The 16410-nt window shown below is 44.2% G+C and overlaps 1 protein-coding gene across 3 annotated transcripts in view; it reads right to left on the bottom strand.

Moving 5' to 3' along the window:
• Positions 1–16410, bottom strand: part of KDM2A (lysine demethylase 2A) — a 770935-nt gene that overhangs the window by 537927 nt on the left and 216598 nt on the right. For 2 of the 3 annotated variants that reach the window (XM_085651618.1, XM_085651619.1), the window contains exon 6: positions 7272–7450. In XM_085651618.1, coding sequence (XP_085507744.1) covers positions 7272–7450 — 179 coding nt within the window. The remainder of the gene's footprint in view (positions 1–7271; positions 7451–16410) is intronic. The other variant, XM_085651620.1, reaches the window with a different exon arrangement.

Genomic DNA, 16410 nt, shown 5'->3' with positions numbered 1-16410 from the left:
CAGGAAACCCACCTTCTCTCCACTGACACTCGTCTCATGTCACATCCTAAATATCCAACATAATACTGGGCTTGCTCTCCCTCTCAAACGCCGGAGTGGCTATACTACTGAAGGCTGGCCAGGTTGGGAATGCCCCTAAGGTGATAAGGGACACTGAAGGGCGCTAGCTTAAAATTCAAATACATTGGGGCATGCGACCTCTGACCCTCCAAAATATTGATGCCCCTAACCAGGCCCAAGACATATTCTTGCGCTCACATTTATGTGATCTGGTAAAACCGTCAGAGCGGGATCTTGACTGGGACCGTAGTGCACAAACGTACTGATGCCATGTCAGCAGCTCTTAAAAACGCCATTACTGACCTACGGCTATTAGATGCCTGGAGATATATACACCCTGAGTACAAGGTCTTCTCGTTCTTCTCCCGTTCATGCTCACAAACTTACTATTATTTTCTCTCCTTACCCCTGCTCCAATTATTAGTCACGGCAGAGATGTCTAACATCTGACCATGCCCATATCTCGATATCACTTCAGCCTCCCAATCCCCAGCGTAACGCCCAACCTCGATGGAGACTACCTCCCCAGGCCCTCCGTGATCTAGTCGATTTAGCAGACATCCAGAAGGAGATCAAGGCCTTTTTTATCACAAACTATACCCCTGATACTTCGGAAGCCGTCAGATGGGATGCTTTTAACGCGACCTTCCGGGGAGTCAAATCTTCTATCGCGATAACCCGATTTTGGGAAGCTCACCTTCTTGAATCGACCCTCTCTGCTGACATCAAAGCCCTGGAGCGAAAGGACCACCAACAACCCTCACTTCACAATAAACAGCAGCTGGCTGCGTTGCGAAGCCAGCTTCTCTTACACCACACTAACAAAGCAGAAAGCCTCCTGCTCACTCTCAAACTAAACTTCTACACAGGGAGAGACAAGGCTGGGGCATGCCGCCATCTGCACTTGTGAGCCCAAACCATGCACGCTCACAATCCCAAACTTATGCGACCAGATAGCACCTGGACAACATCAGAACTTTACAAGAGCTTAACCCTTTCACATTTCTACAGAGATCTATATGCGGATGAACCCTGTCCCCCAAAGAAAATCACGTCCTTTCTTCATTCTTTCCCCTGGGAACCGACCAGCCCCCATTACATGAACCTTTTAGATGAACCAATCTCACAAGAGGAGATGGCAAAAGCCCTTAAACAGCTCCCAACAAGGACAACTCCCAGCCCTGACGGTCTTCCTGTTGTCTTTTACCGCACTTTTATCCAGAGCTCCAAGACCATCTTCTTCAACTTTTTAGTAATTTCATGGACGCCACCTGTCTTACTCCAACTAGGTCAGTGGCTGTGATAATGCTTGTCCCTAAGCCGGGGAAAGACCCTTCTCTTTGTACTTCGTACTGCCCCATCGCCCCCCTAAATACAGACGCTAAGATTTATACAAAGATCCTTGTGAATCGCTTGGAAACTTATCTGCCTAGTATCATAGATCCGGATCAGGTTGAATTTACCCACCATCAACAGGGTGCGGACAACATACGCCCTATAGCCCATCTCATTGAAAAAGTCTAATATAGAGACATACCTGCTTGCCTGGTGTCACTAGACGCTAAGAAAGCCTTCGACCAGGTAGACTGGTGTTTTCTTAGGGAGGTCCTGAGGCGAACTGGACTAGTCCCTATCATGATTTCCAAGCTGATGGCCCCATACACAACACAGACGACACGTATTTGCATCAATGTCCGTCTTACCTCTCCCATTCCCATATACCGAGGCACCAGGCAAGGGTGTTCATTATCTCCACTCCTATTTGCCCTGGTAGTAGAACCTCTGGTGCTTGCAATCCACTGTTCGCCTGCCATCTTGGGCATTCTCCTTGGAGGACATGAACACAAGATTTCACTGTATGCGGACGACCTCCTTCTCTCCCTAACTACTCCGTCCTCATATCTACCAGCACTAGCTGCACTCCTGCGCTCTTTTGAGGACCCCTCAGGTTTTTAAGATCAATTTAGCCAAATCCCATGACCTGAATCTCACCCTACCGACCTCGGAGGTACGAGATTTACAAAACCGGATTCCACTGAAATGGTCTGAGAAGACGATAGGATATCTAGGTCTGGACTTGACCCCTTCGCTTTCTTCCTGGACTCGAGCCAACTGGCCGAGCTATAGACGTGCCATACGGGAAGAGATCCACAGATGTCGTAACCTCCGCCTTTCCTGGTTAGGACGCATTAACACAGTAAAAATGTCACTCCTCCCAAAGATGATATATTTATTTCAAACCCTCCCTACCCTCATTCCACAAATTGATATTCAGTCCCTCCATGATTTAACCAACTTTATCGGGGGGCAAGTCTTGCCCACGCTTTTATAACAAGGTCTTGATGCTGCCCCGAGATCGGGGAGGGTGGCGAGGGGGCGCTGGCATGCCCTAACCTCCTTGAGTATTATTGGGCCTGCCATCTTCGATACATCCCAGAATGGGTGGTTCGGGAGAGTGAAAAACACTGGTTCCACATGGATCAGGCAGTAGTATGTAGACTTCTGTGGGCCTTAGGCTGGCTTCCCCGAGGGGCTCGCCCCCGTAATGCATACATAGCCACTCCCAAGAGAACCGTCTTAGACGTATGGGACAAACTGGCTATATCTCGGGCACGACCTCCTTCCCCCTCCCCTAACACCCCCATAGCATGCAACCCCATCTTTCCTCCTGCTTTGCAACCTCGAGCCTTTAGCGCCCGGACGCAAGGCGAGTGTTGCATAATTCAGGATTTATTTCAGGGTGACAAATTTATCACTTTTGACCCGGTTAGGTATCAGACCCTCTACAGTGGTAGCCATGACTCATTCAAATTGGCGCTTAATAGCACAAATACTAGGGGCGGCACGGCAGTCTACAGCTCTTTATTGGAGGAAACCTACCCTCCCCTCCTACCGCCACATGGTTTCTCCGCCTATGGCAAGTTCTGGCGCTTGCGTTACTTACTGCCCGTATCAACCATACAGATACTAAATTCAGTTGCACTTGGCAGTGATTAATCCAGCATTCTCCCACATGGAGCACTCTCGTTTGGTTCCCCCTCGCCTGAGAGCTTTACAGCTCTTTGATGACCCCCTCGTACCCTACTCAAAAGGTGTACATCAGGCTTCTCCTACTTCATTGGACCCATGGGGGTTGTCTCCTTCCTCCCCCTAAAAGGCTCTAATCATCCTCACCAATGACAACCTGAACGCATCCTTCCCGTCCTGTCCCTTTCTAGCTGGGTTTCGTCTTTCCCTCCCCTGTTTGATGGTTGAGACATACATCCACAACTCCCAAATTCTGCGAACAACAACGTGTAGCGCTTAATACACGAGCAAAGTAGTACACAGACATGCATAAACCCCAGTCACTTCGCCTCTCCATTGGGGTTGGGCCCATAAGACCCCCACAAAACGGTTCTTTAACTCATGGAGATCTTTCTTTAATAATAAGGTTAATTTGTATTTGTTATGTTAAAAGTTTTTGTAAAGCGCGCGTACACCACAACGGTTTCATGGCGCAAGCTAGTACACCTTGAGGTCAGACCCTGTTGGTCCGCCAATATTTAAAACAGCAGATTATTGGTGGAAGGATTAACATTTTCCGTGCTTAAGACAGACAGCCTTGTGGCCATTCTAACCCACATAACAGGCACATTTCTTCCTAAGTTTGCCAGGCTCAGAGGTCAGACAAACAGCAACAGCACTAACTCATGAAATATTAGACGGCTAAGAAAAGATACTTGTTCGAGCTTAATCTGTCTGCATTAGGAATTGATAGACAGGACACATATGACACTAAAACACAAGCATTTGCAATGCAATAGGTCTCGCATTTGCGAGAGTTTAAGCTATTGGGGTTGTAAATGACAATGCCTTTTATTTATATGTTTTGATAATTAACACAAATAAAAGGCATGGTCATATACAATGCCAATAGCTCAAACTCTTGAAAATTCAAGACCAATGCAAAGAAGCAGCCACCATTGACCCGGGCTGATTAGAAAGTGAAAGTGCGCATGGTGGCTGAATGTTGCAGGAAAACATGTTGTCCCTGCAGAAGGAGAAACTATTTAAAGGAAATAGTGCTTACAGACTAAAAAAAACTCACCTCGTAACAACCGAAGTAAAAGGGCCAGTCCTCATGGGAGGTTACGAATGAACACAAGGTGGTACTAAGGCGGAACTAACATGCCTATTAACGAATCAGAAGCCAGGATTTACGAAGGACAATGACACACGCCAATGACAAATATGGGCAAAGAGTGGGCAGGGATTCTATTCCATACTCCAATATATCATGCGCTGCCCAGGCTCGACCTGAAAAGAGCAATGCTAAGAGATACTAGCCTAGTATGGCTTTTCCTGGCATAGACTTTAAATTATGAGGGTCCCCAAGCTCTGCTTCCCTAACTTTTCTTAGGCGATGCCTCTAGATTACTTGACTTCTCATTATACTTTACCAGATTGCTACAAGTCCAACATGGCGGATGAAACGGGCACATGACGCCCACATTAATACTTCTATGTTTATGTGAAACAAGTATATTCCGTCAGACCGTACTCCCTTATTTAATTCTCCACAGGCCCAGTTTATTCGCTTTCTAAAAAGCACCGTAGTCTTTCCTTCCGAAATTAATTGAAGAAAAATTACCATTTAAGAAGGAGTATATTTATATAGCATAGAGGGAGATTAACTGATCTGCCAAGAATCACAAGAAGTTGAGCCATTGCGTAGGCTTGAACAGATTCCCAGGTCCCATGTTAGCATCTCTGACCATCGAGCCACATCCTCTCCCTCTGGGGATCCATGTTCCAGTCTCCCTGACGTCTCATTATATTTCACCACTTTGCTACCAATCCAACATGGTAGATGAAATAGGCACAAAATGCCCACATTAATAATACTTAATTGTTCATGTGAAACAAGTATATTTAGTTCAACTGTGTTCCCTTATTTAATTCTCCGCAGGCCCGGTTTAGTTGCTTACCCAACAGCCTAGTAGTGTTCCCTTCTGAAATTAATCACAGAAAAATTACCTGGATTTAAACTTAACCATACTGAAACTGCCAATGTACAAACCGGAAGTCAGGAACCATATAATATAAAAATGGAGGGACTATTTCACATAACGTCCGTTGAATATATTCTAACAGCTCAGTTAATCAGTTGCATTTGTCAGGCCATTTCAAGATGGAACCTTGGAGCTTGGTTTCTTAGATCCCTTGCTTAATAGAACAAGCATTGGCAAAGCCAACAGTTCTCAGCAATCCAAGAACTATAGGCGTTCGTAATGTAAATGCATTGGGCAAGCCTCCATTCTACTTGGGCCATGCCGACACAAGGCACTAACATATACACAAGTTAGATGCAAGAGTATTTGGCCTTATTCTAATGTTTTAACAGAAAAAAAGTGTCTCCTCTTTTTCACCAGAGTTCTTTCCAATGACACTCCCTTCCAGCTCTCTCTTTCGTCCATTCTGCTCCAATCACTTCCTCACAAACTCGCAACCGCCCTGTTTCCCACTCCTTCTCATATTCATTCTTCTATGCCCCATTCTTTTCTAACCATCCCATTCTCACCGTCACTCATGCACACTTCTCTCTAAACCCTTTTGTGCTCTCTCAGTCTCTCCCACACATATCTTGCATCAGTATCACGCTCTCTTGTCATGCATTATCCTCAACCCTTTACAGCAAATACTTCCCTATTTTTAAAATGCCGTTTTCCATTTATGTAATTTATTTTCCACCTACCCTCCCTCGTAACCTATTTCTCATTTTCTGGTTCTCCTGCGCCGCGAGGTCACACGAATGGCTGAAGCGCTATGCAAATATAATCACTCCACTAGAAACAAAAGAACGAAATAAAAAAACATTGTGATTTACATCAATAGCTTAAAACCTTCACAAATGCTAGACCGTTGGATTGCAAATGCTTGTTTATCTAGCTGAATGATCCTCTATTTTAGTTGCTAATTGCCGGATGGCTCTTTGGTAGCAGGGGACAATTCAGAACATATTCCACCTAGGAACAGACTGCTTAGAAGAAACCAAGCCAGTGCCCTCACCTGCTGGATATCAGTGAATGTGGACACAAGGAAGCAGTATATCAACAGAAGAAAGGAGATTAATGTAACTGTTGGAAGAGAGGCCATTTTGGAATACTACAATTCAATTTGAATAAAAGACAGTTCGTATTCTGAAGGAAGCACTTTTGTTTTGAAATAAAGGGGGCGATGGAGTAATGGCTGTACAGATGCAAAGCCCACTGAAGAGTGGTGCTTAGCAGCTCACTTCTCTCTGTGCCTCCTCTTGTCCTCTGTCCTACATCTTTCCCAGCTAATGTCATCTATCAACACTCAAACTCAAGCAAAAAAGATTCCTTCTACTCCTAGGCTACAAAAATAATTCTGATGGCGGAGTTCACCTGTGGCGAATTGTGTGTTTCTATGCGACTCCTGATACCCCAACAGGGGTTTGGGAAAAAAGCAAGCTGGAGAAAGACCTCTAGATGACAGAATTTTCCCAGCTGTTGATTCCACAACACTATCATGCTGTAAAACTACAGATTCCAACATACAAAATGTTGAACTAAAAAGCTCAGACAGAAGATGATCTCGCAGAAGGCGTGAGCGCATTTAAAAGCTGTATTATATTCTTTATAACAATATGTGGGACTCTCAGCAGTTTTGTCCACAATGGCACAGAGAAGTATAGATAACCAAGGGTTCTGACACACTTATCTTACGTCTGTAAATGATTCACACAAGCATGGTAATATAGGAAACCGTTGGTGTTGGAGAAAAACAAGGCATCATTGGAATCTAATCAAAATACCCACTCGGAGTGTTTAAAGTCTAAACATTATTAGTCAAGTTAGCTAGCATCCTCCACCACACCTGCACAATCCCAGAGGGGTATAGGGAATAAATGCTGGAGAACATTCTTACTAGTACTGCCTTAATCTCACTCAAATAAAGAAAGCTGGTGGGTTTTAAAGCGAAGGGGGACAGAGTTCAAATAAACTGCAACGCTACACTGATCACAAAGTGGGAGAAACTCACGACTGACTCGGTTGTATGGCACCAAAAGAAGCAGACTGAAAACACCCTGCAGTCACATCACCATTATAGGTGTGAAGAGGCCTAGAGATTTCAAAGGAGATGGTTTGTGTCTCATCTTCCTGAAACGGGAAAACTATAAGAAAAAAAGAAGAGCAGCAACTCACAGTGGTCGGCCTCTGCACTAGGCTTTCAAGCCTGGTGTGGCTGAATTCCAAGCTGATGACATTGTACAGCTTCTCTCGGTCTTCGTCGGGAGTCTCGTAGTACTTCGCCCACTGCGACATGGACATCTCGATGTCACGCTGTGTATTTACATCCATCACGTCCACGATGCGCCGGCTACCTGCCCGTGAGGAAGAGCAAGCACAAAGTGGAGACAAAGTTGCAGGGATTAAACATACTCCTTGTCCTGCAGCAGCACAACTCTTGAGAAATGAAAACTTTTGACTATGAGAAAGATTAATAAAATGGGTGCTAGCTGAAGCGGTGAGCAAAGAGGGCGGATCACATTAGCTCTTAACAGGGCTCACAAATAGCATCCATTTCTTAATTTTCACAGATTTGCAGGCAATATAGAACAGTTACAAATCTGAGAAAAATCAACATATACATATTGCTACAATTAAAACATTTCTTTTATATTGGCTACCTATTTGCAACAGAGGCACACTTTAAAATGCAGCCAAGAATGACTAAACCTCAGACATTTTAATAACAAACAGTACCTCACACCACCAAACACTGCTAGTACCACAGCTAACCACAATTGTCCTGGAAGAACTGCCTTCTCGGCATAAGGAGAAACAGCCGTGGAAGTGTCACTGCTTTTGTCAGAAGATAAGGGTAAGTGCCCAGTCTTCCTGCCATAGATGCACCACGTAAGTACTCAGCGCCAACATGTTTATTACCTAGATATTTTTGTACGTGTGAAGCGCATGACAATTAAAACAAGCATTTGCAATGCAACCGGGCTCGCATTAGTGAAAGTTAGAGCTATTGGTGTTGCAAATGACACTGTTCTTTTAGTTATTTTTTTTGTTAGCAGTGAAGTGATCATTTGACCTATGTAAAGAGAGGTAGGAAGGAAAGGGGATGCAGAGGAAAAAGTGGAAAGCAGGGGTGGCATGAGTAGTGCTTTAAAAGAAAGAGGAAAGATGGAATTTGTGCACATGTAAAGTGCCCCACCGGCGCTGCAATTTTACACCACTGCACGAGACAATAGGAAGAGCACTTACTTGAATATTGTATGCATATTGTATTGTTAAGAACTTTGTAGATATTACGCTATAAATATTATGTGCCTTTTATGTCTATGTAAGTGCTCCACTGTCATTTTGGAATGTGTCGATGCGAAGGGCAGATATGAAGGGATGTGATAACGACGAAAGGGGCAGAGAGGAAGTGGCGGGGATAGGGAGAAAGTTAGCGGGTGACCGGGTGTAGTGAAAGGAACGCGAGGCAGCTGTTCCTATGCACAGGGCGTCTGGACGCTCGTCTACAGAGACAGCAATGGAGTGAGTCAACCCGTCCCACCACACCCAGTGTCATTTATGGTATAATAATGATAAACTCTGTCACAAAATTAACCACCCAGGTTTTTCTCTTTAGAATGGGCTGCATTCACATTGTAGCCAGGTGTTTATTATAATTTGCTGTAATGGAGAAAAAAACAAAACTATTAGTATTTAATTAAGTAACTGGGGGGCATAAAAGTAAATCACAAAGGTGGGCGATCACAGGCCATATGAACATCCAGGCTACAGGGAGAGATTGAGACGGTGTTGTGCAGCTAACACTGCACCAGAGTTCACTTTTACCTAGTGCAAGTAACAAAAGCAGTGAGAGCCTGAAAAATGGGCATGGGAGAGAAACCAGCTAGCAGCCTCCCCTTTCGTCTCTGCTCTGTCAATTAATTTTTACTTTGCCATGCATTAACCAAGCCTTGTATCCATCGAAGGTTGATAAAATAAACATATTTCATAACTGCACCGATTCACTAAGCACCCAGAGACCCACTCATAGTGATTTTTGACAGAGAATGCCTCGAAAAGATTAAGTCACATAAATTAATGTATTTCTTTGAATAACAATTGTTTTATACAGATTTAAGCCATTGGACCTCGCATGTACTTTGAGTGAAGATGAAAAGGGAGGCTGCTCGCTGGTTTAACCAGCTGTCTGCAGTGTTGTAGCAGCACACTATAGCATCCTAATCTCCTATCCAAACTCAGCCTTTCATCTACTGCAGAACTGATGAACTTAGAGACACAAAGGAGGAATCCTACTAAAGCTTCAGATAAGATTTTCATTAAAACTCTTGCTATAACCGAAAGAGTAAACAATTTAACAAATGTGTGTATTGTGATCAGAGCTTTGAGATGCCCACCAATGCCCCTTTATCTATACTTTCAACGTTGTGTTAACCCACTTGCACGCTTGTTGCTCGTATCAATCAGAGCCCTCAACCCCCCTCTAGAGAAGGCCTGTCTGTGATCACTGGCTGCATTAATGTGACACCCCCTTACACCTGTAACGGAAGCTGGGAGCCCCAAAGAGGCGTAGTGGATGCTATTGAGGGCCGTCCCAGCTCGGCATGCAGTTTACACAGCGCAGACCCCAGACTCTGCTTAGTGACTCTGGAAGCACACTGTACTCCAAGCGAAGACGACGTCACACTGCACACGTCATCTTCATTTTTAGATGGAGAAATTCTATTCTTATCCAAAACGTCAATGCTGTTCAACCTTTAGTTTAAAATTAGTGCTTGCATGCCAGTGGCATGATTAAACTGAAGCGCGGCGGCCAAAAAGTAATAAGCGGGCACATGCATAAAATAAAAAAGCGTGCCTATAACGGGAATGGAGTTGATAAAAACGTATTTCCAGCTTTCTCATTACATCATGAAAGCGCCAGCGTGGGAGTGCGTAGGGAGGAGGAGGCAGCTGCAGCCCAGGAGAGCCAATGAAGAGCAGCTGTTCAGAATGAAAGCACTCATGCATGTACGGCATCTACCTTGCAGCGCCATCTGTTTCCAATTAACAAGCGCGGGCGCAATAATTGGAAACATGGCGAAGCTGCTCGCTCCCGCAAGGTGGATGCCTTACATGCACAAGTACTCATTGGAAACAGTGCAGTACATGCACGAGTTTTCCAAAAAGTACAGACAGATTCCAAAAGGTCAGATCCTAAGCAGCGATTGCGCGCTGATTAGGCTCGACCTAAAAAGGAGACATGCATTAGTCCTTTCTCTTCCCTCTTTCACAACAAGACTAAGGGAACCCAAATAAATATGCAGGCCAGTTTGCGACCCTTCTCTCTCCTCCGCCTGAAAGAGTTGGAAACCAGCTTTTTACTGGGAAGTGCAATAAAATGTCAGACTAGGCTTCAGGAAAAAAACAGCCACTACAATATAAGGCATGTTTAGGGAGTAGTGCTTACAGAAAGAAGGACTAGTGACACAAGTTACTGATCGATATGTATCTTTCAGAAGCTAATAAAGATGCTTTTGCTCTGGTGAAGTGAAAGTCAAGTGTCTGAGGGGGTACAATTCCTTTACTGTCATTGTATTAGGAACAAAGGGGTCTTCCCATGGGTCAGGTGTGTCATCAGTATGTTGTGTGCCCTGGGAACCAGTGTCCTGTATCTGTACCTCTCTCCTTGTGGAGATGGTGATAAAGTTTGAGGTGAAGAAGGTACACTAACAATTATAAGGCTTGTGGCCCTAGTTTATTGTGGCACAATCTGTTTTGGAGGATGAGGGAGTTGTTATTCTGCTTTTCTTTTTGCAGCCTCTTTTCTTTTTTCTTGCATAAAATGTTACAGTCCCTCAAATACTACCCCATAATCATGAGTGGGTCTAGTACTTTGAGTTTTCTGGTTCCTGTGTGCTGATCAAGTACTTTTAGAAACAGTCTGAGGCTTTGAAATGGAGAATTCATGGATTTTCCCTCTTTATAAGTGTGTCTGTGGTGTTTCTCAGAACTCTGTTCTGAAGCTTTCAACTTCGCCCCGCTCAATTCAGAGTTTTTTTTCCCAGTTCTGATGAAGGTTTCTTGGAACTCTTCAATATCGATGTTTTAGTCAGTTCAGAGTGATGCCAGTGTCGAAGGCTTGGTTGGCGCTGATGCACTTTTTTGTACCGTTAGCGTTTCGGAACCATCCCCTTGTTGTTGCCTGGCCACCCGATGATGATCGGGAATATTCGTCCTTTCTCAGCTTCTAGGCATGGTCACGGTGTCGGCCTGAACCCGAAGGTTGTGGCGCACCATAGCAGGGTATTGGTGGTGGTGAATGTATTATTTTCTTAGTATGGGGGTATTAGTACTCACGGTCCAGAGTGTGATCGGCGCCGGTGAATTGGGCTGCACCGGAGCTAGTTCTTCCCCAGAGATATCTCAGAAGTGGTGTAGAGTGGGTTGGCTATGACCATACCTTCATCTCTTGGAGCGCTGGCCCTGCTGTCCCTGCCACTGTTTTTGCTGAACTCTGCCTTGGCTGCGTACTCCATTGTGTATGTGAGGAGAAATCTCTCGGTGATTCCCTGCAGTCAAACAGTGCAACAAGTGAGAGGAGGTGTAGAATTAAAAAAAAAACTCTACTCTCGTGAACGAATGGAAACAGGAGAGCGCACAAGAAAGTGAATACGTAAATAAGGCACTTAAATATAGTAGCCACTCGGCAAGAAATTCATGTGACGCCTCGAGTTGACCATAAGGAAAGCTAGAACTTATAAGTACATCTATCACACTAAGCAGTTTGTGCCCTATTAAATTCTTTCAGAGTATCTGCATTAACTGACGAAAAGTCGAACAGAAAACAGATTAAATCAGTAGAAGAACTGAACGTACCTATAAGACTTCTGACTCATGAGGGCATGTAAACCAAGCTATACAATAAGGAACATAAAGAAAAACAAATTAACTATTGTCTTAATAAAGATGGAATAATAATCAAGCCCATCGAAACGTGTCGACGCATCGCTGTACGTAATCCAAGGGAAAATTTGGACCTGCAGATAAGAAAATAATGTGTATCCAGGCCAGGTTTTTAAACTGTTCCATAGGATATGTTTCTTTGAAAGACAAAGTAAACTGTCTAATCCCTGTTCTCTTTTCATGTCATGGTATATCATGCAAACTGATTGTATTATATGTAATTTGGGATTCTTCATGAATTGTTTTCATCAATTGGTTGCATAAAATTGTGATATATAGGATGGAATTTTAACATTGTAACCAGTTTTTTAATGATAAAAGATTTTTGTAATAACTTCAGTGCTATTTAGCAATTGATTAAAATATTAGGAAGAATTTTCCTTGATGAGCTGTATTATTGTGCGCCCTGTGAGGTACGACTTAGCTGCGAGTTGAACCTTGTATCCTGTCCCTGTTCTTTCCACAACCCATGGGAATATTTATTTTACTTGTCAAGAGTACCCTATTCCCTTGGCTAAAACAAGGGGTCTCTCTCTCTTTTTTACGTGTGTGAGGAGTTGACCTTATCGTGTCCAAAGAGCCTTTTAATTTTTGAACAATGCGCAAATAGTGCACTGTTTTGTCTTGTGCTTGGGAGAGAGGCATGCGTTACAAACCTCATGTGTGTTGGAGAATTCGTACTTGGCTCTTCACCGAGGACACCGTCTGAAAAGTTATTTCTTCATCTCCATCACACCGAGTTGATTATTTGTGAGTTGACTAGGTTTGAATTCCGTAACATCCTTTCCTGGTGTAAGGATCCATTCTGGCTATTTTTTTCTGTAGGCCTTGTGGTATCAAATTCTGAACAGTTGCGACATAGTCTGTCCAAACTCAATCGTGGGAAAAAACTTTGAGAAACAAAGCAATTGACATGTGGGGAGGGCAAACAACTCACAATGCCATTCATATAGCTTCCTCAAGAAAAACTACTTGAGGAGTCCGGGCCCAACACTAGATGGCAGAAGTACGCATAACATGCGTATCTGCAGCCAACACATGCTACAAATACAAGCTTACCATACTGTAAAGCAGTGCCCTCCGGTAGCAGCGGCTAGGCTAGCGTGCCGACATCTGATGTAAGGTCCTAAATAGCAGCTGGCCCACCATTGCCTGCTGTCAGGCTAAGATGTCCACAAAGTAGCACTGGGTAGAGGTGTGTGGTGTTGGCTAGTTGGCTGCCATATAAATATCAGTCAGTTGGTATATTTCCTATAAAGGCCATGGTGACGCCGTTCTTGCGGGTGGAGTGCACCCTGGGAAAAGCAGGTTACCTCATGATAGTAGGTTTAAATGTATGAAACTATCCACATAGCTATACCTGTCGTGAAGATGGGTTCTTCTTTGAGGCTTTGCAAACGAGACAGTGCTGAAACGAGTTCCGGAATGCCTTGTACCATCAATATAGTACATACGAGCTCTTTTGACATCCAATGTGTGCACTTCTCTGTCTGTAACAGAATCGGGTTGCTGGGAGAGAAAAAACTGGGAGCTCTATGGTTTGAAAGTGTGAATCCGCGCCAGCGAGAAGCCTAGGGTTGGTTTCATATACAACTCTGACCTTGAGAAAATGAAAGAAGGCTACTGCAGAGAGAGCACCTGCAACTTGCTAATGTATCTAAGAGATATAATGGCCATCAGGAAAGTTGAATTCTAGAATAGCAACTGAAGGGGGCATGAATGTAGAGGTTCAAACGGCGGTCCCATGAGTCTGGTGAAGACTTCACTGATATACCACAAAAAAGACCCTTCATGAAGGTCTTAATTATCAGAATTCTAAAGAAGGGACAAGTGTAATATCCTATACTGTAGACTTTACAGGATCAAGGTTTTTGGAAATGTGGCGTTGAACTAGCCTTTTCCATTTCTCCGTGTAATAAAATCTAATCTGCATTTTGTGTTGCAGACAGACATATCTGGGGAAGGCTGAGGTACTCAAATTCCAATACCTTGTGTATCAAATAAAAAGGTTGAGCTGTTCAGGATTGGAATGTCTCAGTCAACCTAGACTTAAAGTGAGAAGGTCCAGCCTAAGTGAGTAATAAACATCTCCAAGATAGCTGAATAGCAGGGTTGTGTGGCACAGGTAGGGGCTACCAACCTAAATGAGGGTAGTGATGTTTGCCTTGGCATTAGTGTAGGCAAATATCCCTGGCCAGTTTATCAATCGCACATAGCCCATGGAGTGGTGGTGTGAATACCTGGAGACAAAGATTGGGCATTTTACATTTTATGGAGGTGGCAAAAAGGTCCATCTGTGGGGTTCCCCAGCATTTTATGGACCCGTGTAGGGCCTCTCTGCTGGTTGGAATAGTCTTTTACTTGTGACTGCATCTAATACTGACCCTAGAAAGGCTTAGACCTTTAGAGGCTGCAGGTGGGACTTGGTGGCGTACTAAGTTAATACCAAGCAGTGGAACAAGGTCGCAACTGTTTGCGTGTGTACTGTACACAGCAGCATGTTTGATCGGCCAATCGTTGAGGTAGGGAAAGACATGAATGTCCACCTCTTACAAATGTACAGCCACCACTACAAGGCATTTTGAAAACACACTTGGAGCCACGGTCACCGTGAAGGGTAGTACTTTGAACTGGTAGATTGTATTCATAGCACAAAGAGAAGGTAACTTTACTGAGCAGGGTAGATAGGTATGTGGAAATGGGCCTCATTGAGATCGAGCACAGCAGGAAGCTGGCTCTGTATATGGTATGCTACCAGGTGGATATACCGTGCATAGAGTCCAGGGATTCCGCAGACGTGCAGAGGGCTCAATGTAAAGCCCAAAGTGCTCCATTACTGGTAGTAAGGGCGATCAGACTTGGGCCTAACACAAGACATTTATTAAATTGTTCTAAAAAGTTTATAAGTATCGATTTTTCAAAGTAAAAAGTATATTTAGTTTTAAAAAAAAAACTGTAGGAAGCGGACTGTGTATACTATCCCAAAATGAGGTAGTAGATAGCAGCTTACACTCTATTTGTGGTAGTGTGGGCAAGCAGTAAGGCTTCATCAGAGGGTAGTGTTAAGCATTTGTTGTACACACTCAATCAGCAAATTATGGCACACACTCAAAGACTGAACTCAGACCAATTTGTTTGTATAAAAAATTATTATTTAGTTATTTTATTTCTAGAACCAAGCCAGGCCTGGTGCAGATACGTGAAATAAATGCTTTGCAAAATCTTATGCAACGTTTTTACAATTGAATGCAGGTTCAAATGCAGTTGATTGAAATACAGGTAAGTCAAAATGTTGCAATAACTTTTTTGTTAATTTACAGGTTATTTATCAGATTACTTTTTATGATAATTTTTCTACTCAGTGGGATATATCTAGATATCACAATGGGACTTTTTCTAGAGAAAAGGTAAGTAAATCAGTTTTTGTACAGTTGCGGTTTTTCAGGTTTTCAGACAAATCAACTCCACACTTACAAGGAAAAACTGTCAATGCATTCCTACGGAGAGAAATTAAGTTATCGATTAACAGGCAAGTACTTTGTTGTGGGAGTTGGCACTCCGGGGTTAGAACCAGGGTTCCCTTAGGGTCAAGGCTGCCCCTCAGCTGCACTAGGGCAGCCGGGTGCGGAGTGCTAAGGCCCAATGTTATCCAAAGGGGGATAGGGGCCTTTAGTTGGTGGCTGCTCACGAGCAGACGACAAGGTTGTGGGAGCAAAGCTCCGGGTGTTAGGCTTACTGTAAAGGTGGATCCGGTTTAGCACAAAGTACACCCGCAGGGGCGGCAGGGTGCTGTTTTGGCATCAAGTGCCCAGTTGTTTTCAATGGGAGTTGCCGGTTTTGGATTTTGGCTGCAGGTTCGGTCCAGGAACACTTTATGGGGGGAACCAACAGCTGGGCAGGTAAGTTGGAGGGCTCGGGGACGTAGGTGCACCTTCGGTTCTTTTCTCCAACGCGGCTGTATGCAATGCATGGGTATCTTTTGAGGTCACATTTCACCTTACCAGGCCACTCGCAGTTGGGGGTCTCTGTGCAGAGGCTGCGGGTGACGTCATTAAGTCCTGGAGGGATCAACCCACGATGGACTCAGGCTCTGCAGCACTGGGGGGCCTCCATGGGAACGGTGGACCACCCAGATTCGGGCCGTAGGTGTTGGGCGCAGTGGTGGTTCCAGGCGTCGGGTTTTAGGAGAATTGGATTAACGTTGAGTATGTTCTAGATTATAGTTTGGGAAGCAGAGGTTTCACCCCAATAAATACTTCTTATTCCTTTTTAGTGTTGATGCCCTCTAGAATAGGCCGCAATGTCATCAGGGGTCAGGCCCTCAATGGGTAGTGGTCTAGACCAGAGTCACCTGGGGGATCCACATTAT

Source organism: Triturus cristatus, chromosome 4_1 (assembly GCF_964204655.1).
Source record: "Triturus cristatus chromosome 4_1, aTriCri1.1, whole genome shotgun sequence".
Taxonomy (NCBI): Eukaryota; Metazoa; Chordata; class Amphibia; order Caudata; family Salamandridae; genus Triturus; species Triturus cristatus.
This window is presented reverse-complemented; position numbering and strand designations above follow the sequence as displayed.